Source organism: Oryx dammah, unplaced genomic scaffold (assembly GCF_014754425.2).
Source record: "Oryx dammah isolate SB20612 unplaced genomic scaffold, SCBI_Odam_1.1 HiC_scaffold_10, whole genome shotgun sequence".
Classification (NCBI taxonomy): Eukaryota; Metazoa; Chordata; class Mammalia; order Artiodactyla; family Bovidae; genus Oryx; species Oryx dammah.
The window spans coordinates 12,448,389-12,476,228 of NW_024070194.1; the positions used below are offsets into that span (position 1 = coordinate 12,448,389).

Sequence of the window (27,840 nt, forward strand, 5' to 3'; positions counted from 1 at the left end):
TGAGTTTTAAGCCAGTTTTTTCACTCTCCTGTTTCACAGTTTCATCAAGAGGGTATCAAATCATGCTGTGGTTAACAGCTTTGATCAAGGTCACATAACTAGTTTGTGATGGAATCCAGGTGCAAGCTCATATATTTCTAACTCAAAATCCCTTGCTTTTGACCAGGCTCATCAAACCATAGCATTTCATCCTCAGAAGGGGTATAAGAGGTCACGTAGTCCCTTGTGCTTGCTGGGTAGCACACTGAGTGTCCAGACAGAGCCTTTCGTTGTTGGTGACACATTCTCCTGCCACTGTGGCTAACTTGGGGTTTAGGCGGTGGAACCCAGCTGAAGTCTCATGGCTCTAAGGATTACAGGGAGACTTTCACTCACTTAGAGCACGAGTGTCACTGTAATCAAGGGACACTGGGTTGAGGTGGAAGATGGGCTCTATAAGTAGAGAAAAAAAGGCCAGCATCCCATGAAAGTGAGTTATTAAGGGCCTGTCTAAGCATTTAAGAGTATGGCTCAGCTGGTAAAGAATCTGCCTGCAATGTGGGAGACGCGGGTTCAATCCCTGGGTTGGGAAGATCCCCTAGAGAAGAGAAAGGCTACCCACTCCAGTATTCTGACCTGGAGAATTCCATGGACTGTATAGTCCATGGGGTCACAAAGAGTCGGACACGACTGAGGACTTTCACTTAAGCATTTAAGAAGCCCAGGAGGTGAGAACAGGTGAAGACAGAGCGGACAGGGAAAAGGATGGAGGGCTGACTCTGAAATGGGACTTGGAATCACGACTGCTTCATGCCCCTCACTACGCCGTAGCACTGCTTTGAAAAGAGTTGGGCTTCAGCCTCAGCTGGAGGGTGCCGCCACGTTAAAATCTTTTCTTATGTTGGCCCCAGTCTACTCTTGTCACTTCTCCTGGTTTGCATTAGCCCTGCTCTTTAAAGGGATCAAGCCTGTTCCATCTTTCACCGTGGCCTTTCAGCTTTTGGAAGGCAAGAATTAAGTCTCATCTGACTCTTTCCTTCTCTAGGCTGAAAAATCCCAATTCTGACTACCATTCCTCCTCAGTCAGTGATCTTTGGATTTTTCTGTGCATGAGAATCACCTAGAGACCTTGTCAAATGCAGGAGCAGACTCAGCAGATCCAGTGTGGGGACCCAGACTCTGCTTGTGTAATAGGTTATGATGCAGATGCTTCTGGTCATTGGACCACGCTTTGAGTGACAAGCCACTTGGCCTGTCTTTACCCTGCCACATTAAAATCTTTTCTTATGTTGGCCCCAATATACTCTTCAGGGTCGGGATCCACAAACGAACAAGCCTCACCAGAGTGATCTGACCAGGGCAGAATAGAACAGAGAAGCATTGTCCGTGTTGGGTCTCAGGAGTCCCTGGGGAATATAAACTGGGATGGTTGTTTGGTACCCTAGGAAGAGGCTGGGGGTTGGGGCAAGAAGAACATGGCACCTGGGCCTATATTTGGAGCAGATAGCGAGGGAGAGGGGCAGACTTCAAGAGACTGTGAGCCCCACCTTGGGTACCAGCTTTCCATATGCAGGAGTTGATAGGTGTCACATTGAAAGGCAGACGTGAACTCGGAGCAGGAGGTAGGAGGGGACTGGATTCTAAGCCACTGTAGCTCAAGTGGAAAGAGTCAAGAGCAGGGGCCAGTGACAGCTGCTCTTAGAGGACTGTCTGGCCTTCAGAAGTGCTCAGAGTAGGGAGGGCACAGCTGGCAGGTGTGTGAGGTTGGGCAACCTCGGGTTGGAAACAACAGTCTCCTCTCAGTGCCAGCAGAGTTCACAAGATTGTTTTTGATGAGTGCACAGGGGACTCACATAGAGCCTTGAAGCTACTCCCGTTGGATACATCTACCACCTGGCACCTACTTGCCAGTTCTGATTTATTCAAACTGTTCTCAGGTTGGTTTGCAGTAGGGGGCGAGGATGACAAGGATGCATCCAAACCCCTCCCCTCTCCAGTCTCAGGCCCCCAGTCCCCACTCAGTAGACAGAAGTCACCCAGGGCCAGAGACAGAGCTTCATAAGGGTGAGGGACTAACACTATGTTTGACTCTCATGGAAAGAGTGGGCTTAGGGCAAGAGAAATGTACTTACCATCTTACTGATGGGCTTCCAGTTCCCCCTTGGATTTCTGGTCAATGAGTCAGACGGGGACACAGAGCTGGTATTTCCTGAACAGTAACTGCACCAAGGACAGTTCATTGGAATGACAGAGGATGAGCCTTGCACAAAGAATCCCAGCTCTGAAACTGAAAGCCAAGTATATGGCTTTGGAAAAGCCACTTCACCCATTTATGGAGTTTCCTAATCTAAATAAAAGGGAAAATAAAACTAGCATCTTCTATTTCTCATCTTCAGATTTTGTGAAGAAAAAATGACTTAATATATAAAAAGTGCTAATTAGCACATTTTTTGTCAACTAGTAATGGACTGGTGAACATGGACTTCCCTGTTGGCTTAGATGGTAAAGGATCTGCCTGGAATGCAGGAGACCCAAGTTTGATCCCTGGGTTGGGGCGATCCCCTGGAGAAGAGAGAGGCTACCACATCCAGAATTCTTGACTGGAGAATTCCATGGACAGAGGACCCTGGCGGACTACAGTCCATGGTGTTCCAAAGAGTCAGACAAGACTGAGTGACAAGCACTTTCACTTTCTTTTTTCAATGGATTGATGTTTAGGCTGAATTTTAAAAAATAGTCATAACTGAGCTTCCATTTGATGAGGTGCTCGGTACCTGCCTAAAAGAGCTGGTTGCATTGCTAGGAAATCCCATCTTCAGTCCGCCCTGGTGTGTTTCCTGTAAGTCTGATTGCAGGTTCTCATCTGTACTTATGACGTGAGCCCTGTGGACACGCTCCTGAGTCTGCCATGGGGGCAGGACCAGCCCATTCTGGCTCTCCCCATCTTCCTTGCAGAGGCAGGAGCCACAGGTAAATGCTGTCTGGCTTCGGTCCCAAAGCCAGTTCCTCCACACCTGTGTTACCTTCAAACACTGTCAACAGGCTTTCCTTGTGAACAGAGGGACACATCTCTGGTGGCTCAAGCCAGTGCCCTGAAAAGGATGCTGAAGGGAAAGTAGAATTTGCCATGTCCTGGGGCAATTCCTGTGTCTAGAATTCTAGCTGGACTAGCCAAGCATGGCTATTCCTGATAACCTTACTGTGCAGTCTGAGATTTCAGTTCTGATGTCTGTGAGCTGAACCCACGGAATTTGTGTAAACTGCTGGGCTACGGCCTTTCAGATGGCCTCTTTGAATGTCTTGCATGGTCGTCTATGACCCTCAGCTGTGTCCCATTGTTGATTCATGGTCACCACTGAAGGTGCTTCTGTTTAGGAACATCTTGGAGTTTACTTGGGAAAAGTTTTCTAATACTCATCCAAGATCTTCACTTTCCTTTGGGTAGAGAGCTAGATTCTATCCTAGGAGCAGCATTTGACATAGTCAATTGCTCCTGCCTTCTTGAAACCCCCTCTTCCCCTGGCTCTAGGACACTATATTCTCCTGGGTTTTTTTTTTTGTTTTTTTTTTAGTTGTCTGTCCACTCCTTCTCTGCCTCCTGTGCAAGCTTGTCTTCCTCTACCCACTCACTAAATATTACAGACCCTCTACTCCGTCCGCTCTTCATTCTTTCCCCAGCTGACTTCATCAACTCCCACCCCATGCTTCAGATATCATCTATGTGCATATGACTCACACATTCTTACCTCCAGCTTAGACCTCCTTTAAGAGCTTCAGATCTGCATTTTAACTTCCTCCTCTTGTAGAGTATCTTCCAAGCTTAAATTACCATAAACATATATTTCCCTTCTAATTTCCTTTTTTTATTGGCATACAATTGCTTTACAACATCGTGTTTTTGCTGTGCAACAAAGTGAACCAGCTATATGTATGCATATATCCCCTCCCTCTTGAATCGCCTTCTTACCACACCCCCCTCCCCAACCCCTTCCTAAAAGGTCGGCCAACTCTGGTTGATAGGCAGAGCCTGCTCAGACCGTCCTGCAGGGTGATGAGTTGGGTTTTTGTCTTTAGCTGGTGAGGGGAACTGAATAAAATCCCTTACTTGTAAGTCCTGCCAGGAGAAGGAGCTCTGACCCCATTGATGTCTTAGTTGGGCACATAGAACATGGGTGCTCAGTGGCCAATTAATGAGTGACTGAATGAATAAATGAGGCAAACGTCTGTGGTCCACTCGCCTTTTTGCCATTCACCCTTCATCTGTGAAGCAGGGGTGATGAGGAGCAAGGCCTGTGTAGACAGTGACTTTAGAGAGATGACTGGGACTCTCCCTGCTCTTAGTCTTGGAGTCAACCCAGCTTTTCTAAGTTACAGGAGAGTCTGGGGAAAGTGCTGTAGTAAAGGAACCGCATGACTGCAGGAGGAGGGGATGTGCTGATGGGCTGTTGTGAAACACCTGTGAGTTTGGAGAATCAGAATCATAGCTTGTGGGCATTAGTATCCCTTCAACTCAGCCGAGTTCTGTGAACACAGGGCTGAAAAAAAGGAGAAACTCAATTTTGTTTCATGAGAACAAATGGGTGTGGGTAGAGCTATCATCCCTTCAGCTAAACATTAAACCACCACAGACATTAAGGCAACACCTATTACAAGCCAGACCCTGCACTGACATGAGGAAGCAAAGATAAAGAAGGCATCATCTTGCCCCCGAGGAGCTTGCAGACCAGTGAAGGAGACAAATGGGTAAACAAATAACTAATACTATTAGCACACTGAGATGCACCAAGTGTTACAGAGTGTTAGCAGGATTTGGAAGGGAACTCTCCTGGGGCCACCAGGGAAGGCAGAGTCACTGATAAAGGATGAGCTGGTGCTGATGTTGGTAGAATAGTAGGGATGGGCCAGGGAAAGGATGCTTTGGACTTCAGCTGCCTCACGCAGAGTTGGCATCCTTGGGAGGAATTTGCGGTAGTGTTAATCCTGGACCACACTCGAGAAGGTTCACACAGGTGTCTGAAATGAGAAGTTGCCTCTGTCCCCAGGTCATTGCATGAAGAGGCCAGGCTTAGGCATTCTCTGGCTCCTGACTGTTGCTATGGCCTAGGCAAGTGATTGTCTGGGAGGAGTAGGATTGGGGACTGGGGGACTTGAAAGTTGAATTCAAGGCTTCTGACTTCTGAAACTTAGACTTAGAGTCAAAAAAACCAACGGAATCCTGGCTCTGAGCTTTATCAGCCATGTAACTTTTAGCTAGTTCCTTTGTTTTCTCATCTATAAAATGGGACAATCCATAGATACTTGGGGGAACATTTGCAAGGATTGTCCAAGCTGGATCCATGAAATGGCTCAGCACAGGGCTGAGGATGTAGTAAGTGCCCAGTTCCCAGTTTTCCTTCACATGGAATTGAGTCAGTGAGTGAGTACTGGCAGAGCTGGTAACATCAACATTAAATTTCAGAAATGGACTTAGCGGATTTAAGTGTTCTCTGAATCCAAAGCAGTTCTCTTTAATGCACTAAATTTCTACCCCACCATTTGTTTCATATAAGGCGCAAAATGAAAGCATTATGTTTTTTTCTTTAAAAATCTAGCAATTTCAGTTGTGCTACCCTTACATACGGCTGTTGTTTTCACCATTTACCTGAAAGAATTAAGCAGGGTTTGGAATAATTCCATGAGCCTAAGGATCAAACTGTAGCCCCGTGGTTTGATCCTAGGGTCAGAATGGTATGAGGGATAACAGTCATCAGCTCGATCTCACGAGAGGAGGAGAAGGGTGCCTCCAGCACAGTAGCTGTGTAACCTCGGGCAGCTCACTCAATTTCTCTGCACCTCAGTTTCTTCATATGCAAAAAAAAAAAAAAGGCTATGATAATAACCCCTACCTCACGAGGAATTAATGCTCAAAAGTGTTTAATTGGGTCAGTGTGTGTAGTGACCTCAGTACGGTGCCTGGCACATAGTTAGCACTCAGTAAGTGAAAGCTGTTGTCACTGTGATTGTGTCTAGTCAGGTATGTGAGCCTTTTCAATACCTTTCTTCTTCACCTTTGCCTCCAAGGTGCGTCCACTCAGAACTCCAACACTGTGGAGCCGGAGAAGCAGGTGGACAACACCGTGAAGATGGCCGGTGTGATCGCTGGCCTCCTCATGTTCACCATCATCCTCCTGGGCGTGATGCTCACCATCAAGAGGAGGTGAGTGTGGCTTGCTGCCCTGCAGACTCTGCCAACCCCAAGCGGCCCCAGCACCACCGCATGCCCAAGTCCTTTCTCTGCTGACCACTTCCGAGCAGGAACCTTGTGGTACAACTGTTGAGGTCCTGAAATTTGGGGCCAGTTGTGGTTCATCGTGTTGGTGTCCGAAGGCTGTGTGCTACCTGCGTGGCGAGCAGCTGCAGGATGGCCAGTGTCTTGCGGGGCAGCTGTTCCTTGGTGTACGATGCTCCTCAGAGATAGCTGCTCTGTTGTGATTGGTCACATTGTCAGGGTTACGGGGGAGCCGCAGGGACACGGATGAGCCTACAAAGACAGACGCGGGAAAGCAGTGCTTCATTCCTTTCATCTTCATCCATTCCCTTTTGGTCTTTGGTCAAGGAGCAGTGTCCCTCTGCATCAAAGGGTAGAGCCTCCGATGGTGTGACAGCCCTCAGGGAAGACTCCTTCCTACTCCAGGGCCCAAAAAACCTTCCCTGCTGGATTGCTGGTGCTTGTCACCTCTCAGCAGGATATCCTCCTGGCGCCTCTGGTCAGGGCACAGTTATCTCGTATTGCACCCGTTGCTCACGAAAGCCAGGATCCAGGTTCCTTCCTGATGCCCCAAATTCATTACGGCGACATCTGGTATTTATCAGGCATTCACAGGGCTTGAGGACCAGCCAGGGAGTTGCAGAGAGGAAAGGGAAATATGCGTCAGGGAAGGTGGGTGAGTATCAGCTCTCACTGTCCCTGGGGTGCAGGGCTGGTTCTTCTAAATAGGGGGTCCTCCCACCTTCACACATTAGCCACTGTGTCCCCATGCCTGCTGCCCATCTCAGTTTCAATGCCAGGATTCCAATCTTGGTCTCCACCCTCCCACTCCCCAATCTGCCAAAGCAAACAAAACACTTATCTACATTATAATGACATGTGCTGCAACCTGCCCTGCCCCCAGTTTAAAGAGTTATATTTATATCCTTCAACAAACTATTTAACTCCTTAGCCTGAAGCTCTGGGTTTGATTACTCAGAGTTCAAGACAAGCCCAGTAATGAGGACTGGGGACATGCTGCCATCCCTGGGAGAAAACCAGCTCATGAAACTGGTTCCCCCCAGAACAAAGGGACAGAATGCCCAAAGACAAATTCCAGCTTCTACTCTAAGGAGTCCCATAAACAGAAATGCACAAAGTAAAAAAATAAAGACTGTGTCCTTATTTCCAGCCATTGATTTCCAGTCTGCTAGTAACCTTATTGATAGGACCTGTTCTTTCTTTTCTTCTAGTATTTATTTATTTAGCTGGCTGCCCTGTAGCTCAGAGTAAAGAATCTACCAGCAATGCAAGAGACTGGGTTCAATCCCTGGGTTGGAAAGATCCCCTGGAGAAAGGAATGGCACCCCACTCCAATATTCTTGCCTGGAGAATCCCATGGACAGAGGAGCCTGGCAGGCTGCAGTCCATGGGGTCGCACAGAGTTCAGACACCATTGAGTGACTAACACTACCTACTACCCAGTCTTAGAAGGATATTTTAGTTACAGATTGTGGGATCAAGTTCCTTGACCAGGAATCGAACCCGAGCCCCCAGCAATGGGAACAGAGTCTTAGCCACTGGACCACCAGGGAAGTCCCAGGATCTGTTCTTTCTTGACATGTCTGTTCTATAGGATCATTCCTTTCCTCAGGCTCCCAGCAGAATGACAGAAGAATTAAGATTCTCATCCAGCTACTGATTTTCTGGTTGGAGAGGCAAGGGAGAAGGAAGGTCCATGCTAATATCGGGGGTCAGGAGCCCCCAGAGTCGTCATCATCTGTGAAGCCAAGCTATGTGTTATGTCTCAGTGGCAAGCCAGCTGCTATTGGATGAGGTCAAATGTGAGGTCTGATTTCTCTGGGAGGTAGAGAGCACGTTGCACATGTAAGATCCTTGCTGCATTCTTAGAATCTCAGATGCTTTAAAGACAGAGGTGAGTGTGAGAGAGTCTCTTTGAAAAAAGTAACTCATTTAATAGAATTGCATTCCTCTTTGATAGACCCCGGAGGTTCTTATTCTTTGCCACTGATTTGTAAGTCAGATACGCTCTTCCAATTTTGCTCTTTCTAAAGCCTGGCTTAACCCACGTCACCATCGTCTGTGAGCTTGTGAAGAAATTTCACTTCCCTCTCAACAGCTATTTCTGAAATGTGTGACTTTCCGGGAGGGAGGGAGGGGCTTTCTGGTTTCAGGATGAGAGCAGGAATAAAGTGAGCCCTTTGTGTGGTTTTATCCTTTTCTGAGTATCTTCATCAGCTGTCAGTTCTATCAAAACCATCCATCAGTCCCAATCAACAGGCATCACCTGATCACCATTTCTTCCCAAGAGGCAAATCTCAGATGTTGTGGCAGTGAGCCAGGGGGTGGGTGGGGCTGCCGATCAGCGTTTGCATATACAGCATCTTTTGGAAAAAAATTAGACATTTTCTGGCCTAGCTGATGGTCATATTTTACAAATGGGTATAGGGAATGGAAAAGGGAGGAGTGAAGAGGGGAAAGAGGGAGAAAAAGAGAGACATAAGCCTACTATGTTTAACTCTTTCCACTAACCCCTTGCCCCAAAAGACAATGAAGAGCTTGAGGGGCTCCTTTCCCTCTTCTGACCCCAGCCCCATACATGAATATGGGGAAAACTTCACTGGTCCGTTGAGTCTGTCCCTAACTTACTTAGGGCTCACGAGAACGCTGTCTATGTGTGTTGTGTGCTCACCCACCCAGTCATGTCTGACTCTTGGCAGCCCACCAGGCTCCTCTGTCCATGGGATTCTCTAGGAAAGAGTGCTGGAGTGGGTTGTCATTTCCTCCTCCAGGGGATCTTCCCAACCTAGGGATCGAACCCGTGTCTTCTGTGTCTCCCACACTGGCAGGCAGATTCTTTACCACTGTACCACCTGGAAATGCTGTCCACAGCCACCTAAAGGGAATAGATAATTAAAGGAAAAGAAACCCCAAAATAATAGGTAAACCATCACAAATCAGAGTCCTAGGGTCAGCATCTCTTCAGTGTCCCTTCGTGACCTTGAGTGAGTTTCTGCTTCCAGGAGCTCTCAGAAGTTGAATGCCTGCCACACTTGCTGCACTGGCTTGAGCTGGGTCTTCACTGTAACCTCCATGGACATGGGCCTGGGGGCTCCGTTTCCTCCAACCCCAGTGGATTCAGCTGACTCAAAGTCTTCCCCAGAGCTGCAGCCAACTGTTTCCAGTCCACTTAAGATGCTCCTGGTTTTCCCCTACAGGCCCGGGGGCCTACCTGTCACTGTCCACAGAGAGTCTTTCTCTCATATTAGGTGGTGTGTGTGCTGTACTGAACTAGAAAGCTGGCCTAGAAAGGGCTAAAGATGCAGATGACCCAGGAAAGGGCCTAGTGAAGAAGACTGGGGGAAGAGAAGGGAAGAGAGAGAGAGATCAACATACCCTGAGGAGCGTTTTGTTGTTGTTTGGTTTTTTGTAATGGCTGGAGAGCATATGGAAAGAAGCAAGGTTGCAGAAGGGGATGTGAGATGTTGATGATCCATTTAAACAGAATTCCCTTCGAGTGTGAAAAAGATGCAAATTCAACTTTGGACTTCTTTTAATAGTACCTTTGGCTGTTTGGATGCAGGATGATACAGAATCAGGGCTGCATATGTTTGGAGGGTTGCATGAGCATTATAAGATGGAACTTGGAGCCCCTTCTGACAGTTAACAACCCATGTGGTTCTAGCCAAGCTCATTGCAAAACATCCATTCTTAGGCTGTCACTGTATAGTGTCTCCATCTTTTTCTCCTGGCTTGTCTGTCACATCTAGACCTCAGAAACAATCTATAATGGATTCATGCATGCCATCATGTAGTAAAACACACTTCCTCTTCATGAGTGCCCTGTTGAGTCCTGAAATGAAGAAAAACTGTCATCTCTGCAGTCCTGGTCATCTTCTTCCCTGACCTCCTTCCTTCGAATTACTGGACATCCTCTCTCAAAGGAAGGGGCAGCCGAGGAGTTGCTAGGCCATCTCTCAGGTCTCTTGGCTTAATGTTACGGAGCCCTGGGTGCCTTCAGTGTAAGTTGCGGTGGAAAGCTCCAGCCTTATTGCCTTAACCCAGGGGTCCCCAACCTCTGGACTATGGACCTATCAGATCAGCAGCAGCATCAGTTTAGAAATAAAGTGTACAATATGTGTAATTCGCTTAAGTCATCCCCAAACCATCCCCATACCTTCCTGGAGCATGGAAAAATTTCTTCCACAATGCCAGACCCTGATGCTAAAAAGGTTAGGGACCACCACATTAATAAGTGTATCTTGATAGTTGAAGGTGTTTATTAGCCACTCACATATGCAAAGTTTGATGTTGAAATGTTTGTAAGATATGGACATGTTGCATATCCCTACAAGCTTCCTATCATCGTTTATTCCTTGGGACACACTTCCTGAAGTTTGAGTGTGGTCCTCCAAGGCTTAAGGCACAGTGATACCCTTCTGATTGGGGAAACATGGAGCCAGGTTAAGCAGGATAACTTGGTAGATCTGTACCTCAAGACTTGGGTGTATTCTACATGAACCTCTCCATCCCTTCTTACTTTTCAAATAGAAACTAGGCAAATTTTAGGCAGATAGTTTCAAAATCCTTCACCACACACAGTTCCATCCTCCCTCATCTCCTCGTCTCCTCTCCCTGCCCAGCTCTTCCTAGTCCAGCCTAAACTTACTGCCAGTCATACTTTGCCTGTCCAGACGTGCATCTCTTGCTGTACCTTGATTCTCCGTGTCTGCCCTCCAGTATTCTTGCCTGGACAATTCCATGGACAGAGGAGCCTGGCAGACTACAGTCTATGGAGTCGAAAAGAGTCAGCCATCACTGAGCGCCTCACACTTTCACCTCCCAGTAGCTCCCAGTCTAAGGGGTATAGACATCTTGTTAGCTGTGTCCTGGGATACAGAAAAACTGGGTCTGAATCTCTACAGCCCCATGTATCTGCTGCTAACCTTGGAGAAGCAACGTTTCAAAGCTCAGCCTTTGCTTTCCCATCTGTGAGATGCAGCCAATCTCATGTAGCTGCTCTAAGGATCAAATGAGCTAATGGTTGGGACAGGCTTTACTTCCTGTACCTTCTAACAGGACTATAGTGCATGATATCAACAGGGATATTCATCTCACACATGACCATCAAGTGCACCCAGTCAGCTCCAACCCCATCACCAATATGCAGAAGGCAGTGCTGCCGTCAACACACACGCTCTGACCTAACTAGTTTGTTTGTTTCCCATTTGAACTGCTGCACCTGCTGCCATACCCTGATTTTAATTCAACAACTAATCATAGAAGATAGGACTCTGTTTTTTGAAAAGAAGACACTGAGGTTCCTATCTTCTATGATTATTTGTTGTATTAAAAATTGGGGTATGGGCAAAGTTGAAATACAAATCCAGGCTCTGTGACTCCAGGCCCCTTGTTGTTAATTTCTGTCCTAGCAGTGCTTGGAGACTGGTAGAAAAGTGAATCCTGGAATGGGACAGTGGTGACCCAGACTCATATCATTTCCTCCTGTTCTCTGCCTTGGTGCACGCTGTTTCCCTGAATCAAATGTCCAGGCATTTCTCTTCACCTGCAAGGCTCCTGTTACCCTCTCTCAGCCCCAAGTTCTTCCAAGTAGAATTCCTCCAAGTATTACCTTCTGTAAGCAGTATTCCTACAAGCACCCATCCCAAGAAGATCCAGTGGTCCCCCCACTGCATGCAGCCGTTGTGTCAGCTGCATAGACCTCCAGTTGGGCATTTATCACACAACACGCTGGTTGTAGTTTTGTGGACTGAACTGGCCTGGGACAGCAGGCCTTCTGCTTCGGTCCTCTCTCACCAGAGCTCCACTGCCCCTGTATCATCTGCTCCTAGATGTTTACCCTCAAAGTGTTTATGGTCAAAGCTAAAATCATCAGCTCCCCACCAACCTGTTCCCAATCGTGTGTCCCCATCTTAGTGATATGTGCACCCTGTCCATTAGCCAGACCAATGGGATTCCATCACCCCAGTACTGCTGACCCTGCATCTTTACTTTCTCTTGGTCACATCATCTCCTCTCCCCCTCCCCACTGCCTGCTCCCTGGTGGAAGCCTCTATGGCTTTGCTGTAGGCGTCTCCTCCCCACCCTCCTCCTCTCTCTCTGACTCTGACCCCACCCCTCCAACCCATCCTCCACTCTGTAGCCTAGGTGATGTTTCAGAAATGAAACTTGTACTCCCAAACCTGCATTCTAAAATCCTTCATTGGCTTCTCCTCCCCAGTGTCAGTGGTTCATGGGGAGCAAATGAGGGAAGATGCACATGCTTCTTAGGTCATCCCGAGAGCTGTGAAGCTGTGCTGCCCCCTTGCTCACAGTGGTTCTGGCAGATTTCTTAGAGTCTCACCCCACTCCAGTGCCTTAGCTGGTGAAGTTTCCTCCTCTTTCGATGCCTCTGTATTCCTCAGTTCCATCTGGCCAGATCCTGCCCATGTTTAAGGTCTAATGTGAAAGACACCTTCTCCAGTAAACCCTTTTGACCTTCAGTCTAGACACAGTCTCTTCACCATCTGGGGTTCTCTCTGTGAGGATCCCTGTCATGTTCTGCCTTACACTTGTCATTTGTATTCACAGCTTTTCTTCTTCACTGGACCATCGGCTGTCTGTTCTTATTCATCCTTGTCACAAATGTGCCTTGCATATACTGAGGATTCCCTAAAAACATGTTGAATCCCAGTGAAATGAGAACAGATGGAGTCCACGACTGCATTCCATCTCTCGGGCAAGAAACTTTCACTCAGATTACAGACCCAAATATCAACATTGACTATCAAGGGTAAACCCAGCCCTGTGGTGGGAGGTGTTAAGGCTGGAAGGGCGGCATGTGAAAGATGTACCATGATGTGAGATTCAGGAAACACCTATATATCCAGGAAAAAAAAAAAAAAGACAGTGAGGCAAAAGGGAAAGATAACTGCCGGGTCAGCCAAAGAGGCAGGGTTCCTGTTAGGGTGCAGTGTGCTGTAGGTGACAGAAGTGAAGCGTGTAGAGTCTAAGGAAACTGCCCCAAATCACATAACTAATAAGCAGCAGAGCTGGGTCTGAAACTTGGCCAATCTGATAAGAGTCTACCCTCTTGAGACAGGAATACCAGACCACCTAACCTGCCTCTTGAGAAATCTGTATGCAGGCCAGGAAGCAACAGTTAGAACTGGACATGGGGCAACAGACTGGTTCCAAATAGGAAAAGGAGTACGTCAAGGCTGTATATTGTCACCCTGCTTATTTAACTTATATGCAGAGTACATCATGAGAAATGCTGGACTAGAAGAAACACAAGCTGGAATCAAGATTGCTGGGAGAAATATCAATAACCTCAGATATGCAGATGACACCACCCTTATGGCAGAAAGTGAAGAGGAGCTAAAAAGCCTCTTGATGAAAGTGAAAGAGGAGAGTGAAAAAGTTGGCTTAAAGCTCAACATTCAGAAAACGAAGATCATGGCATCCGGTCCCATCACTTCCTGGGAAATCAATGGGGAAACAGTGGAAACAGTGTCAGACTTTATTTTTATGGGCTCCAAAATCACTGCAGATGGTGACTGCAGCCATGAAATTAAAAGAGGCTTACTCCTTGGAAGGAAAGTTATGACCAACCGAGATAGCATATTCAAAAGCAGAGACATTACTTTGCCTACTAAGGTCTGTCTAGTCAAGGCTATGGTTTTTCCAGTGGTCATGTATGGATGTGAGAGTTGGACTGTGAAGAAGGCTGAGCGCCGAAGAATTGATGCTTTTGAACTGTGGTGTTGGAGAAGACTCTTGAGAGTCCCTTGGACTGCAAGGAGATCCAACCAGTCCATTCTGAAGGAGATCAACCCTGGGATTTCTTTGGAAGGAATGATGCTGAAGCTGAAACTCCAGTACTTTGGTCACCTGATGCGAAGAGTTGACTCACTGGAAAAGACTCTGATGCTGGGAGGGATTGGGGGCAAGAGGAGAAGGGGACGACAGAGGATGAGATGGCTGGATGGTATCACGGACTCGATGGACATGAGTCTGAGCGAACTCCGGGAGATGGTGCTGGACAGGGAGGCCTGGCATGCTGCGATTCATGGGGTTGCAAAGAGTCTGACACGATTGAGCGACTGAACTGAATCTGAACTGAACCTGGGTAAAATGTAAAACAGGATTTGCTGATAATGCTGAATTGCATGACATCGGTTTGAATGATTTGTCAAGATGGGAAAGCAACCCCAAATAAACTTTTTATCTGGTTTTGTCCACCCTATTCTAAAGTGCACCACACCCTGGGAAGTTAGTCCTTCTCTGTTTGCACTCACTTGGGTAGCCATTCAAGCTGCTGCTGCTAAGTCGTTTCCGTCGTGTCCAACTCTGTGCGACCCCATAGATGGCAGCCCACCAGGTTCCCCCATCCCTGGGATTCTCTAGGCAAGAACACTGGAGTGGGTTGCCATTTCCTTCTTCAATGCGTGAAAGTGAAAAGTCAAAGTGAAGTCATTCAGTCGTGTCCGACTCTTAGCGACCCCATGGACTGCAGCCTACCAGGTTCCTCTGTCCATAGGATTTTCCAGGCAAGAGTACTGGAGTGGGGTGCCATTGTCTTCTCCAATTCAAGCTAGAACCTTGGAAAGCAAAGCATCAGTTGCTCAGTCATGTCCAACTCTTTGCAGACCCCATGGACTGTAGCCCTCCAGGCTCCTTTGTCCATCAGATTCTCCAGGCAAGAATACTGGAGTGGGTTGCCTTCTTTAGGGGATCTTCCCAACCCAGGGATCGAACCCGGGTCTTCTGCCTTACAGGCGGATTCTTTATCATCTGAGCCACCAACCTTGGAAGTCTTAAAATGCTCACATTTAATCACCTGTTGCTTTTGTGTTTTAGCCACCTTTCACGTTCACCTCTTCTCCTTCCTCAGGGCAATTTCAAGATCTGCCCCCAACGTCTTTTGCTTTGACTCTTAGAGCAGCTTTCACGACCCCAGTCCCTCTCTCCTCCAACTGTTTTCTCAGACTCCTGCCAGAATCATCCATCTAGAAAAATACTTGGCCACTTGGTCCTTTGGATTCTCCCTGTGACCTATGGTATTGAGGGTAAGCAACTTAAGTTCTTTGGGAACTAGGCCCTGCCGACATCTTTTATTTTTCCCCCAAACTTTAAGCTTATTATTTTGTATTTGAGTATAGCTGATTTACAAAGTTGTGATAGTTTCAGGCTAACAACAATGGAACTCAGTCATACATATACAGCCTTTCTCCCCCAAACCCACCCCCACTACTCCCATCCAGGCTGGCACATAACATGGAGTAGACTTCCATGTGCTGTACAGTAGGTCCTTTTTGTTCATTCATTTTGAATATACCTGCCGACATCCTGACGTTTCCACCTTGATAACCAACCACCCACCCATTTTGTAGACACATATTCAGCAGCCTGGAAGTACCCTCCCTCCTACTCCATCTGGGTGTTCCTTGACTTTACAACTGAGGCATCACCTCTCCCCTCTCTACCTGTTACCCCCAGATATGGTCCCAGCTCCTTGTGTTACTGCCTCATACCATGTATCACTCCAGACGATAATAGCATAGTGCTTGTTAAAAAGGCTCTTAAAGTTAGATTTCTTAGATTCTGATCCTCGTAATGTTGCTTGGTGTTGGTGGTAGTGGTGGTTTATTCGCTAAGTCATATGTGACTCTTGTGACCCATGGACTGTGGCCTGCCAGGCTCTGCTGTCCATGGAATTTTCCAGGCAAAGAATACTGGAATGGATTGCCATTTCCAACTATGTAAACTTAACCTCTCTGAGCTTCACTTTCCTCACCTGTAAAATAGAGATAATAATACTTCTAACGAGGATTAAATAAAATAGGTCACACAAGGTACACAAGTGAGCTCCTGCTATTTAAGTGGCAACTATTAATTATCATCTAAATTGTATTTCTTGTCTGACTCTCCCATCAGATATACTGGCTGGATTGAGATGGCATTTGTCTTTCTATCTCTGGTAGTTGGCGGAGACAGTCATTTAATAGGCCCTCAAAAAGTTTTAGCTGAATTACTGGTGGAAAGATGGATGAGCAGATGATGGATGGATTGTTGGGTGAATGAGTAGATGGGTACATGGATGAACAGATGAGCGTGTGGAGTTATGATCTAAATGGATAAGTAGATGTACAGACTTTTAAGGAGGTGGATAGATGGGTGGAAGGATGGGTGCATGGAGGCAGATGGATGGATGGATGGAAGAGTGAATGGGTGGGTTTAAGAAATGGATGGACAGGTAGATGGTTAAATGGATAGTTAAGTAGACAACTTAGTCTTGTTTAAATAGTATGAAACAAGGGGAAGCTATGTCTCAAGTCATTCTTGTCAGCCAGCTGAAAAGATTCTGCAGTATGTGATTTATAAAGTTTGGGGTTTTTTTCTAAGCACAGCTGTCTTCCTGCTCAGAATCTTTGGTCTCAGGCAATCTGTTACTTGCAATATCACTGTATCCTTGTAAATTTAGACCTTCAGTAAATCTTCTTCAAGCCTGAGAGAAAGGACACATGTACATTCTGTTTTCATCACAGAGTAAAGAACTATAATCCTTGCCCTGGAAGACCCTGCAATTGAATTTGGAAAACAAATTCAATTAATAGACACTTGCCAGCTTCTATCATTCTGGGGTTGCCTTGAAGCTTGGTCAGGGATCGCAGTGGCTTTTGGTGACATCCAGGATAACTCAGCCACTTGGAAGAAGAGAATCAAAGGGCGAGGAAGTGTGTTGTTATAAGAAGGTGGCCAGGCAGAGGGGAATCCTAAAGGTTGAGAGCAGACCGCCAGAGGTTGTGAATATTGAGACCCAAGAGCACAGCTTGAAGCTGCTGGTGGTGAAAAAATCCTGGCTCAGGATGGAGGCCTTGCAGCTGGTCCCAAAATACACAAAATATTAGATCTAGTGAGGGGTAACCTCATAGCATGCAAATGAACAGAACTGAGATCGGAACACTGGCCTCTCCATTCTCAGTCCAGTGGTCTTGACAATATAAAGAACAGAGATGTCTGTGAGTCTTCATCCAGTGGAACCTGAACTCTCTGCCCCTGAGGAATCATATTCCCAGGCTCTGGTCCACAGAGCCCCCAGTGAAGAAGAATGCCAACCTGTATTATATGGGCTTCCCAGGTGGCACCATTGGTAAAGAACCCGCCTGCCAGTTCAGGAGACACAAGAGACTTGGGTTCAGTCCCTAGGTTGGGAAGATCCCCTGGAGGAGGAAATGGCAACCCACTCTAGTATTCTTGCCTAGAGAATCCCATGGACAGAGGATCCGCGCAGGCTACTGTCCATGGGGTCACAAAGAATCAGAAACGACTTAAGTGACTTAGCACAACACAGCACATGGTTGGTAGAGGGGATTGGATGACTTGTGTGGGCTGTTCTAGATCCCACCCATCATTGGAAGTTCTTCACCCCTTTCTCCCATCTGGGGCCACTGTTCATTTGGCCAAAGATATTGAACAGTTTTATGAGTGACCAGACTTGCTGGCTGTGGTTTCCCTGGTTCAGCCTCCCAAGGAGGCACAGAGCTTCCTTTCTGCCAAGGTGTCTTGGCATTCATATGTCACTTTCCTTTTGGACCTATAGAATTTGGCTCTCCTGATAAATGAGAGAAAGCCTAGGGGTGGGCTTACCTTGGGGGCTTTGGCCAGTTCCTACTTAACAGGGGGAAACTTGGGGCTCTGAGGTCATGTTCCCACCCTGTGGATGTAAAGACCATGTCTTTCTGTGTCAACAAAACTGGATAGCAATTGGAATTAACCACAGAACTCAAGATGGGAGCAAATTATTCTTGCCTACTTAGATGAGTCTTTGAGGACCTGAATTATTCACCAAGTTTTCTCAGTCCACAAATGTATTAGTTATTGTCAGTATAATTAAGTCAGTAAAAGAAAAGTGTTCCTATTTATTTTCCTACAGAACAAGAAAAGTTATAACAAAGGGAATATCACAGATTTACTTGAGTTTTCCTTTTTTTTTTTAGTTGTTCACAAGCCAAGAGCTAGAAGAGACATCAGAGAAAGACTGCAGGCAGTGATTTTTCAACCATTCTTTTGGAGAGTGGAATCTGTTTTTTAGTCATGTGAAATCTTAAGTGACATGCCAATTTATGAAATAGATTAAAATGGAGAAGCTCTGCCTTTGGTGGCTGGCAGAGGGCCAGCAGCCCTACCTGTTCAGTAACCCCACATGCTCCCTCATTACAGTGAGTCTGCAGAATCCTGAGAATGTGTTGTTTGAAAATTCGTGATTTAGTTCAACTCACCTAAGAGTCAGATAATAAAAGGAAGGCGCAGAGAGTTTATTCAAGTTGTAGTCTGTTCAAACTGATGTTTGCAGTTCTTCTCTTTTAGTGCAGCGCTCTTTCATGATGAAATTTGAGTGCTCTTCCAGTTTTCTATGAGTAATGTAACAAAGGACTTCCCAAAATTTAGTGGCTTAAAAAAACAAGCCATGACATTTAGTGATTTTTCTCATAAATCCGTACTTTGGCTAGGGTTTGCAGGGGATGACTTGTTCCTGTTCTATGATATCCAGGGGCTTAGTTGGTAGAATCCAGTTGGCTGCAGGTTGGCTGGAAGCCTCTCTCTGTTCATACAGTCTTAGGGCCTCTGCATGTGGTTTCTCCACATGGCCTCTTCTGACCACAGCAAGCTTGGGATACTTAGCCTTTTTACATGGAGGCTCAGGCCTCCAAGTGAAAGTTCCAAAGACTCAGACAGAGCCACAAAGCTTCTATTTGTCCTGTGCTAGAAAGTCCCAGAATGTAACTCCTCCTACATTCTATTGGTCACCTAAGGCCAACCCTGATTCTGTGTGGAAGGCACTGCACTTGGACATGAGTGTTGGGAAGTTTGGATCACTGGGCAGCCATCTTGGATGCTGCCTACACACTTTCCTTGCTTTTGGTGTGATCTTACTGCATAGATTCTGATGTGGTTTAACCTTGACAGAGAAGTCATTATTTTTTTCCTTAGATCTTAGGAGCACTGTCATAAACTAGTTCTAGAAGGCCACAGAAATCTGACTTAAGACCAAAACATCACAATTACCAGGAAACTAGTTTTAGTAACCATAAGAATTTTCAAACCATTAAAATGGCCAAGTGCGATCTGGCTTCCTCTGCATAAATAGTGAGTTTCTCCATCACAGGAGAGGTCTCCTTCATTTCTTCTACCACTGCAAGTGTCTGATTCTCAAGGACGCCAACTAGTTGAGAAACTTGCGTCTCCTTGAGCTTAGGGAGTAATACTATGTGCATTTCTAAGAACCAAGATTTCTTATAAATCTAATTCTTGTTTGTTTGTCTTTTCTTTTCCCCCCCTTTTGGACATTTCCTTCATCTGACTGCCCATCAATATATAGAAGAAATGCTTATTCCTACTCCTATTACTTGTAAGTATCGACCTGGGGTGACTTTGCTTTGTGCCCTGTGAGGCAACCTGTAGCATGCATTTCCTGCACCAACCAAGTGTCTGTTGGTTTCTCATACTCACTTCTGTCTAAGCCATCTGTAGCCACAGCGTTTTGATTTTGCCTCGATGTTTTCCATTTGAAAATGCACTGTCACTGTTCATGTCTGTTCTGTTTCTTCCATCTTGGATCCCGCCCCCTGCCCGCCCTTTCTGTTTTTGGAGCCGTGAAGGGCTGTTTCTCCTTTGTCAGTATAATTCTCTAGTTAGAAACCCTCCAATTCCAACAAGAGGGAAACCTGATCCTCCTGTACGATTTGCACACATAGAACAGAACCGCTGATCTCAGCAACTTCAAGCCCATTTATGTCTGCTTGGGAAACGTATAGCCCTAAAGGCTGAAAGATTAGAAAGAAATTCATTGGCTATTTCCACTATTTCAGGAAGTCTACAGGGAATCGTGGCTTTATCTAGAACCAGCTTCACAGGTGACAGAAACATCCAAGGTCTTTCTTTGGGGCTAGAATTATCTCAGTCTAGTGTTTATCATCAGTTACATCATGTTGTCAGTGCATTTTGCTGGTAGTTATAGATGATTGATTGTCTATAACAATTTTATTTAATGGTTTTTCTCATTACTCAACCAGACGTTTTCTCCTTTACCCCCACAATGTGAGGGTAAAGGAGAAAAATTCCATAGATCCTTGGTAATGAAGAGTTAGAAAACCACTGAATTAGTCTCACATTTCTAATAGGCATTTTCCATATTTGAAAATTCAGGTCCAGAGAAGTATGTGAAGTACATGAAATCACACATCCAGTCATCAAGAGAGAGGGATTAAAACTCAGAATGTCTCGCTCCTTGTAAAGTGTATTTTCCATCGTTCCATGTCTTGCTCCACCTCTGGCCAGCCCAGCCTTGTGAGAGAGACCATATCTGTTAGTGATCATCTGCTGAAGCCTTCACAGATGAGGAGGGAGCCAGCTTCCCCATCTCTCTGCTCAGTATTTGGGTCCCTGGTCAATAAGTCCAGGCAGTGAGCAGATGAGATTCTGGGATCACCATCCTGATGTTATATAGGAACCAATGAACCCCAGCCACCAGCACCAAAAGTACCAGACAGCCTGCTTCATGTTCATTCATTCATTTGAGAAACATGCATTGAACATGCACTTTATGACCCAGACACTGTGGATGGAGAGATGGCCAGGACTTTGAACCCTACCCTCATGTGCAAACCTATCAGAGAGACTTAGTCCAACATGAAATACTTGAAAGCTCAGCTGAGAGGTAATTACAGGTATATGTACTGTGGTATGGGGACACTTAGTTGTGTGACTGATTTTTTTAGTGGGCAGGGGATAGTTATCAGTGCTTTTAGAGATGGGTTTATCTAGGGCTGAATAAGTAAGAATTCCGAGCAGGGAAAGCAGTATGTGCAAAGACACAGAGGTATGAGACAGTACGGGGTATTGTTGCCATCGTAGAAGACATCAGAGTTCTGGGTTCAAGTTACATCTCTGTCACTCACCAGTTACATAGCCTTTAGCAAGTTTTCAGAACTTTTTCAGCCTCTTTTCTCTCAACTCTAAAATGGGGATAATAGTGCCTAGCTTGTAGGGAATGAGGAATTTTGTAAAGTGCCTTGCAAATAAATTGGCACTCCTGCAATGTAAGTTTTCTTTTGTTTCCCCTTTCAGAAACCATAAGGAGTCAGGGCTGAGGTGGGACCAGGGCCCCTGATGGTGCCTCTGGTCTTCTAGAGATTCTTACAGGATCAATGTGCTTACATTAGGTATGGGTGGGCATGCAGTGCCTTCTGGGCAACTTGCCCTCTCAGTCTGCTAGCCAATGTACATAGCACTGTCTGGAGGCCCACTTTGTACCATTCTCTGTGCTGGGCCCTGTGATGAAATCAAACACGAATGGTATGGAGGTGTGGAAGAAGATACACAAGTACTTGTACTTCAAGTTGCAGTGATAAGCAAGGGTCTTTGATTCAGTGCAGACTTGGAGTTCTCAGTGACAGATCCTAGGGTGTGACACTCATGCCAGCTCAGGAATGGGGCATAATTAAAGATTCAGAGGAGGAGAACTGGCAAAGCAGACAGAAAGGTAAGAGGAGAACCACGGAGAACCAAGTGAAGTCCACTGCAGAAGGAAGACTTGACAGTAGCAGGTGCTGCAGAGAGACGGGAGTGGAGGGCTCGGGCATGGCCCTCAACCAGCAGAAGCCACTTGTGCAGGTCCTGGGGTAGCCTAGAGGGAAGAAGCCAGCCTGCCTAGGACCCATGAGGAGGATAACTTTTTAATCGCTGGGCCCTAAAAGAGAGGAGAAACATTCCTGAGCTGGCACGAGACCGGCCAGTTGAAGGGCCAGCAAGTCCTGGAATGTATATGTAGAGGAGCCCGTGCAGAATGCAGTAGCTGAAGACGCTGGAGGTGGGGTACCCAGAGAAGAGGAGGGTCTGGAGGCTAAGTGGCGACAGGGAGCTGAGGAGGCTGTGTGCGACTGGTCTTGTGAAACCAAAGGATTGAGGGGTGCATGTAGATGGTGAAGGGTGAACAGAACGGAAATGATGGACCCCCGTGGTCTCCAGGTTCAAAATTCCATCCGGCCACGTCTTAGGCAGAGACCCTGCATGGGTGCTTTAAACCGTCTCTGTTCAAATTGTGGGCCACAGACCCACAGCACTGACACCACGCAGGAGCTTGTTAGAAACACAGCACCCGGGACTTCGTGGCAGCCAGCGATGAGGACTCCTCACTCCCAGAGAAGGACGCACAGGTTCCATCCCCAGTCAGGGAACTAAGGTCCTGCACGGCGGCGCAGCCTGAAACAAACAAGCGAAAACGAAACGCAGCACTTACGTTCCCAGCTCAGGTCTTCTGAACGAGAACCTGCATTGCAACAAGAGTTCATTCACGTGCACCTTTAAGTTTGAGAAGCACTGCCTTACCCAGTCTCAGTTGTCTCATCTATTAAACAGGAAAAATAATACCCTCCTCGCAGAGCTTATGGAGTCACCCCATCCCTCTAAGCGCCTCGAAATCATCCACTGAAAGAGAAAGCCTCCAACATACTTTGGCTCAACAGTGAAACTCATATTCAATCCCCAAGTTTTTGTGGAGTTCCCACGTACGTGTCAGGCACTGGTCAAAGTTCTGGGATATAAGAGTTAGCTCAACAAACAAAAGTCCCTGCCCACATGAAGAGTTTTAGTGGGGGGAGACAGAGAAAAAACACCATATAGAAGAAAAGCAGTATAGGTGTTATGTGATGGCCAAGAGAGGTAAGGCGAAAAACAGATAAACCGTAGAAAGAGAATGTAAAGTGTGGCTGGGAGAGGAACAGAGGAATGTGTTTTCAAAGCCAAGAGGCCCTCAATGTCTCTCCCATATTGAAAAGTCCCATACACAGGATCAGGGGTCCATAAACTTTTTCAATAAGGAATCAGTAGTAAATATTTTTGGCTTTATGGACTCTGTTGCATCTGCTCAACTCTGATGCTGTAATATGAAAATAACCGTACAGTATGTAAATATATAAGCAGGAATGTGTTCCAATAAAGTTTTACTTAGAAGATTCAGAGAGTGGGCCAGATTGATCCTGAGGCCCATAGTCTTCCTATCCCTGCTTTTGAGATAGGGAGAGAATGTGGTTCAAGATTCATCCTATTTTATGAGCTTCTATGATGTACACTGGTGGCTCAGACAGTAAAGAATCCATCTGCAATGCAGGAGACCCAGATTTGATCCCTGGGTCGAGAAGATCTCCTAGAGAAGGGAATGGCTACCCACTCCAGTATTCTTGCCTGGAGAATTCCATGGACAGGGGAACCTGGTAGGCTACAGTCAAGGGGGTTGCAAAGAGTCAGACATGACTGAGCAACTAGCGTGCGTGCACACACACACAGACACACGCATGCACACGCACACACACACACACACATACACACACTGCATTGCACCCTTGCATGGCAGCTGGACCAGCCTAGAAGGAGGCTGGTAGCTATGTTGTTGTTTGTTGTTTGTTAGCTGGTGTGATGTGTGGGGTTCATGTAATGCTCAGGGAAAGCCTGTGAGGTACAGTTAATGTGTTGAGTCTATTTAGACATTGAGACTGAGGTTTGAGGACTTGGGTATACACACAGCCAGGATGTGGCAGAGCTTGGGTTTGAATCCAGGAGCCCACACCCCCAAGCCCTGCCCATCCTTCTCATTTAAGACTTCAGGGCGCCTGCCTCGACTGTGTGCTTGGAGGGCCCTTGGCCAGGCTGTGGGAGGGCCAGGATTTGAGTGCAGGTTTTTCTGCCTACATCCTCAGTTCTGTGCAGGGGCAGCAGTGCCTTGCTCAGGACAAGAAGTGGCAGCTGTTCCTGGCTGGCAAGGAGGCCCTTGAGGCAATCCTGTCTTTGCTGTCCTGGGGACTTGCCATGTGGTCAGAGCTGAGAGTGCTGGGCTGCCAGATCAGTGGTAGTTGAGGGGTTAGAGTAAGAGGTGACCAAAAGGAAGTTAATGTCCCAGGTAAACAGAGCTATAGATAAAAGGCACTTTGGGATCTAGGGGCAAAAGAATCTAGATTGGAGTCCTTCATTGCCTGGTACACATTTTAAAAGCAAAAATAATGTGGGTTTTGGTGTCAGGCTTAGATCACAGTTTAGGTCTGCCTCTTCTGTCCAGTTGTTCAGACCTTGAGCTGTCACGGAACCACTGAGCCTCAGTTTCTTCATCTGCAAAATGGTAATAGCAACTTGCCAGCATTTTCATAAGGCGTAACAAACAAGCATTATCTGTAGAATGACTGACACAAAGTAGGTATTTTATAAAGAGCGACTGTTATGCCTCACATCCTGAGCTAACAGAAATGCTTCTCTCAAATTCCTTTTTGTCTTTCTGTTGTAACACAGCAACCAACAGCTTCAGCATCTGCTTTTTAAAACGATATTCAGAGTCAGCATGTGTTCACGGGTTCGCTTACCTCAAGGCACGTGATGGGCACAGTAACTGTTTTGAACAGAGACGTTTTAGTGTCGTCATTGAAAAGGCACTAAGGTGTTTACCAGCCGTTCTGATAGAGAGCACTTACCTGTTTCACTTTGCTTTGTTTGGGTATCACAGAGGAGGGTACCTCCTGGGTTGGTCTCTGTGTGCAGACACTCTGGAATGCTTGGACTTTGCACGTCCTTTCGCTTTCTCCCCATTCCAGCATGTGTATTTATTTATTTTGATTGGGCTGTAATGTTGTACCTCAACGTGAATCAGCTCTAAGTGTACATACATCTTCTCCCTCTTGAGCCTCCCTCCCACCCACACCCATCCCAACCACCTAGGTCATCACAGAGCACAGAGGTGAGCTCTCTGTGCTATACAGCAGGTTCCCACTTTAAATCCTACATTTTTTTCTTCAAGGTCCAGATCAAACATCAGCTCTCAGAGGAAGATGTCTCTGATTCTTTCTACCTACAGGAATGTCCCTTTTCTCCAACTCTGACTGCAGTCCCTGTGTTATCATGGGCAGGAGCAAATGTGTCTTAAGGATGTTTCTTTTTCATTAGCATGTTCCCCATGGTGCCCTGACACTCACAGTGAACCCCCAGTAAATGTTTGTGGAATGAATGAACGAGATGAGATTAAAAGACATAACAGCTAAAGTCAACAGGGAGATGATCTGTTCTTAAACAAACAAACCAAAAAAGGTAACAGTTTTTAGCTGACTCCAGACCCCGTCTATTTCTTGCTTCTGTGGCTTTAAGGCAACTTTTTAAAGTCTGTTTCCTAATTTATAAAGTGGGAATTAACAATGCATTCCTTAAAACTTATTTACAAATCAGAAACAGACTCACAGACTTAAGAGAATTAACTTATGGTTACCAGAGGGGAAGAGAGGGGGGTTGTCAGATAGTTTGGGATTGACATATACACATTGCCATATTTAAAATGGATAACCAGCAAGGACCCTCTGTGTAGCACAGGAAACTCTGCTCGGTATTCCCCTAACTGGGAAAAGAATTTGAAAAAAGAACAGGTACATATATAACTGAATCACTTTGTTGTACACCGGAAACTAACACAACATTGTTAATCAGCTGTATTCCTATATAAAAATAACACATTTTTAAAAATGCATTCCTTACAGAGATCTTGCAAGGATTCAGTGAGACATTGTTTGGAAAATGCCTCGCCTTTAGTAGGCTTTCAGCCAAAATAAGAAACTGCCTCCTTTCTCTGAAATGCATACACCTTTTCACACCAGAGGCTGTTGCAAATCAAATATCATTGCCTCAATACATTTAAAGAGGAATTTGAAATGATGCTATCAAGAGATACTCAAAAAAGTATTCTATGTAATTCGTCAGTCACTTCAAATAAAAATGAAGAAAAATAGGAATAGAAGGAAACCATTTAAAGATGATAAGTATCAGTTACCGAAAGCTGACAGCAAACATGTTGACAGTGAAAATAGACGGTATTACCATGAAGGCGAGTCGGAGATGTCGGCCATGCTACAGCTCTTCAGCCAAGGGAAGGCCTTGGTGAGAATTCTGACTCCTGGGCCCCACCGCCAACCTACTCAGTTCCTTTGAAAGTGGGAACTGGGAATCTGTGTTTTACACACAACTCAGATTAATATTTTGCATGCTGACTCTCCTGATCCTCACATCACCCTGATATCTTTGCTCAGGGTCCCACCTTTGCAGCTGCAGTCCCCTTTTCCTGGAATACCTACCCACCCTCCATGCCTGGAAAATTCTAGTATCATTATCTGCTTTTAATTTTATTGAAATGTAGTTGATGTACAATGTTATGATTTCTTCTGTACAGCAAATATATATATATATGTATGTATAAACACACACATATATGTGTGTGTGTGTGTATATATGTATTCTTCTTCATTATGGCTTATCACAGGATAGTGAATATAGTTCCCTGTAGAATCTCATTGTTTACTCATCTTATATATAATGCTCTGCCTCTGTGAGTCCCAAACTCCCAGTCCATCCCCTCCCAGCCACGCTCACCTTGGCAACCGCAAGGCTGTTCTGTGTGTCTGTGAGTCTCTTGGTTTCATAGATATGTTGATTTGTATCATATTTTAGATTCCACACTTCCTTTGCTTAGTGTGATCATCTCTAGGTCTATCCACATAGCTGCATAGAGCATCATTTCCTTCTTTTGCTGGCTGAGTAATATTCCACTGCATATATGTACCAGTCTTCTTCTTTATCCATCCATCTGTTGATGGACATTTAGCTTTGTTTCCAGGTCACGGCTCTTGTAGTGCTGCCGTGAGCATAGCAATGCATGTATCTTTTCGAATTATAGTTTTGTCTAGGTATATGCCTAGGAATGGAATTACTGGATCATACGGCATCTTTGTTTTTTGAGGAACCTCCATAGTGGCTGCATTAGCATCTTTAAAAAGGGGAAATTATTCTCTCTTTCAGGCGGCCCTCCTCAACTCCCACAGACCAGTACTAGGCTCATTCATAACTTTGCTGTGCACTCACCTTTCATTCATTCACCCATTGACTCACCTTCATGAACCGTTCTCAGATTATACTGCCCTGGGTGCATTTGCACATCTTTGTCACTCTGTTGATTATGGGAATGAACACTCACAGGCGGGTGTATGTGTGAAGTGGATAACCCACGTTGTGTTCCATCTCTCATTGACTTAGAGTACTCCATTCTTACCCATTTCCAGTTATTTTGGCATATGGTGATGGCAGGGCTTTCAGATCATCTATTTTGTAATTTTTTATTGGTTTTAGTCTAGAAAGGTACTTGCATGTCACAATTATAAATGCATAAAATTAACCAGTGCTGTTGCAACAAGACAGATATTAATGCACTGGGCTAGATTGTGTGTACAGATAGAGTTGGGTAAGGATTGCAACTCAATGGATGCTTTATTGTTTACTCTATTGAATTAGAGTCTAAACACATCCATCATGAATACCAAACAGAGCAAATCTATAAGTCAGAGCCTCTGTCTCCTTAATCAGGGGAAATACAAATGAGTGTTTCTCTTCAAAGGTGGCAAAAGATGTTTATACTTGTTTCAAATTTATACTTTAAACTTTTGAAACCAACCAAGTATCAGTGATGCCTTGAGACTTAGAAAGGTGTGTGATTCTACATGTTTCTATTCCGTAAAAACATTTGAACTTTATAA

At 45.7% G+C, this 27,840-nt stretch overlaps 1 protein-coding gene across 1 annotated transcript in view; it reads left to right on the forward strand.

Annotated features, from left to right (window-relative positions):
- The window catches only part of LOC120869436 (receptor-type tyrosine-protein phosphatase T), a 400,388-nt gene that overhangs the window by 214,587 nt on the left and 157,961 nt on the right, over window positions 1-27,840 (forward strand). Inside the window, exon 7 of the mRNA XM_040248753.1 lies at window positions 6,040-6,175. Within this exon, the coding sequence (XP_040104687.1) occupies window positions 6,040-6,175 (136 nt within the window). The remainder of the gene's footprint in view (window positions 1-6,039; window positions 6,176-27,840) is intronic.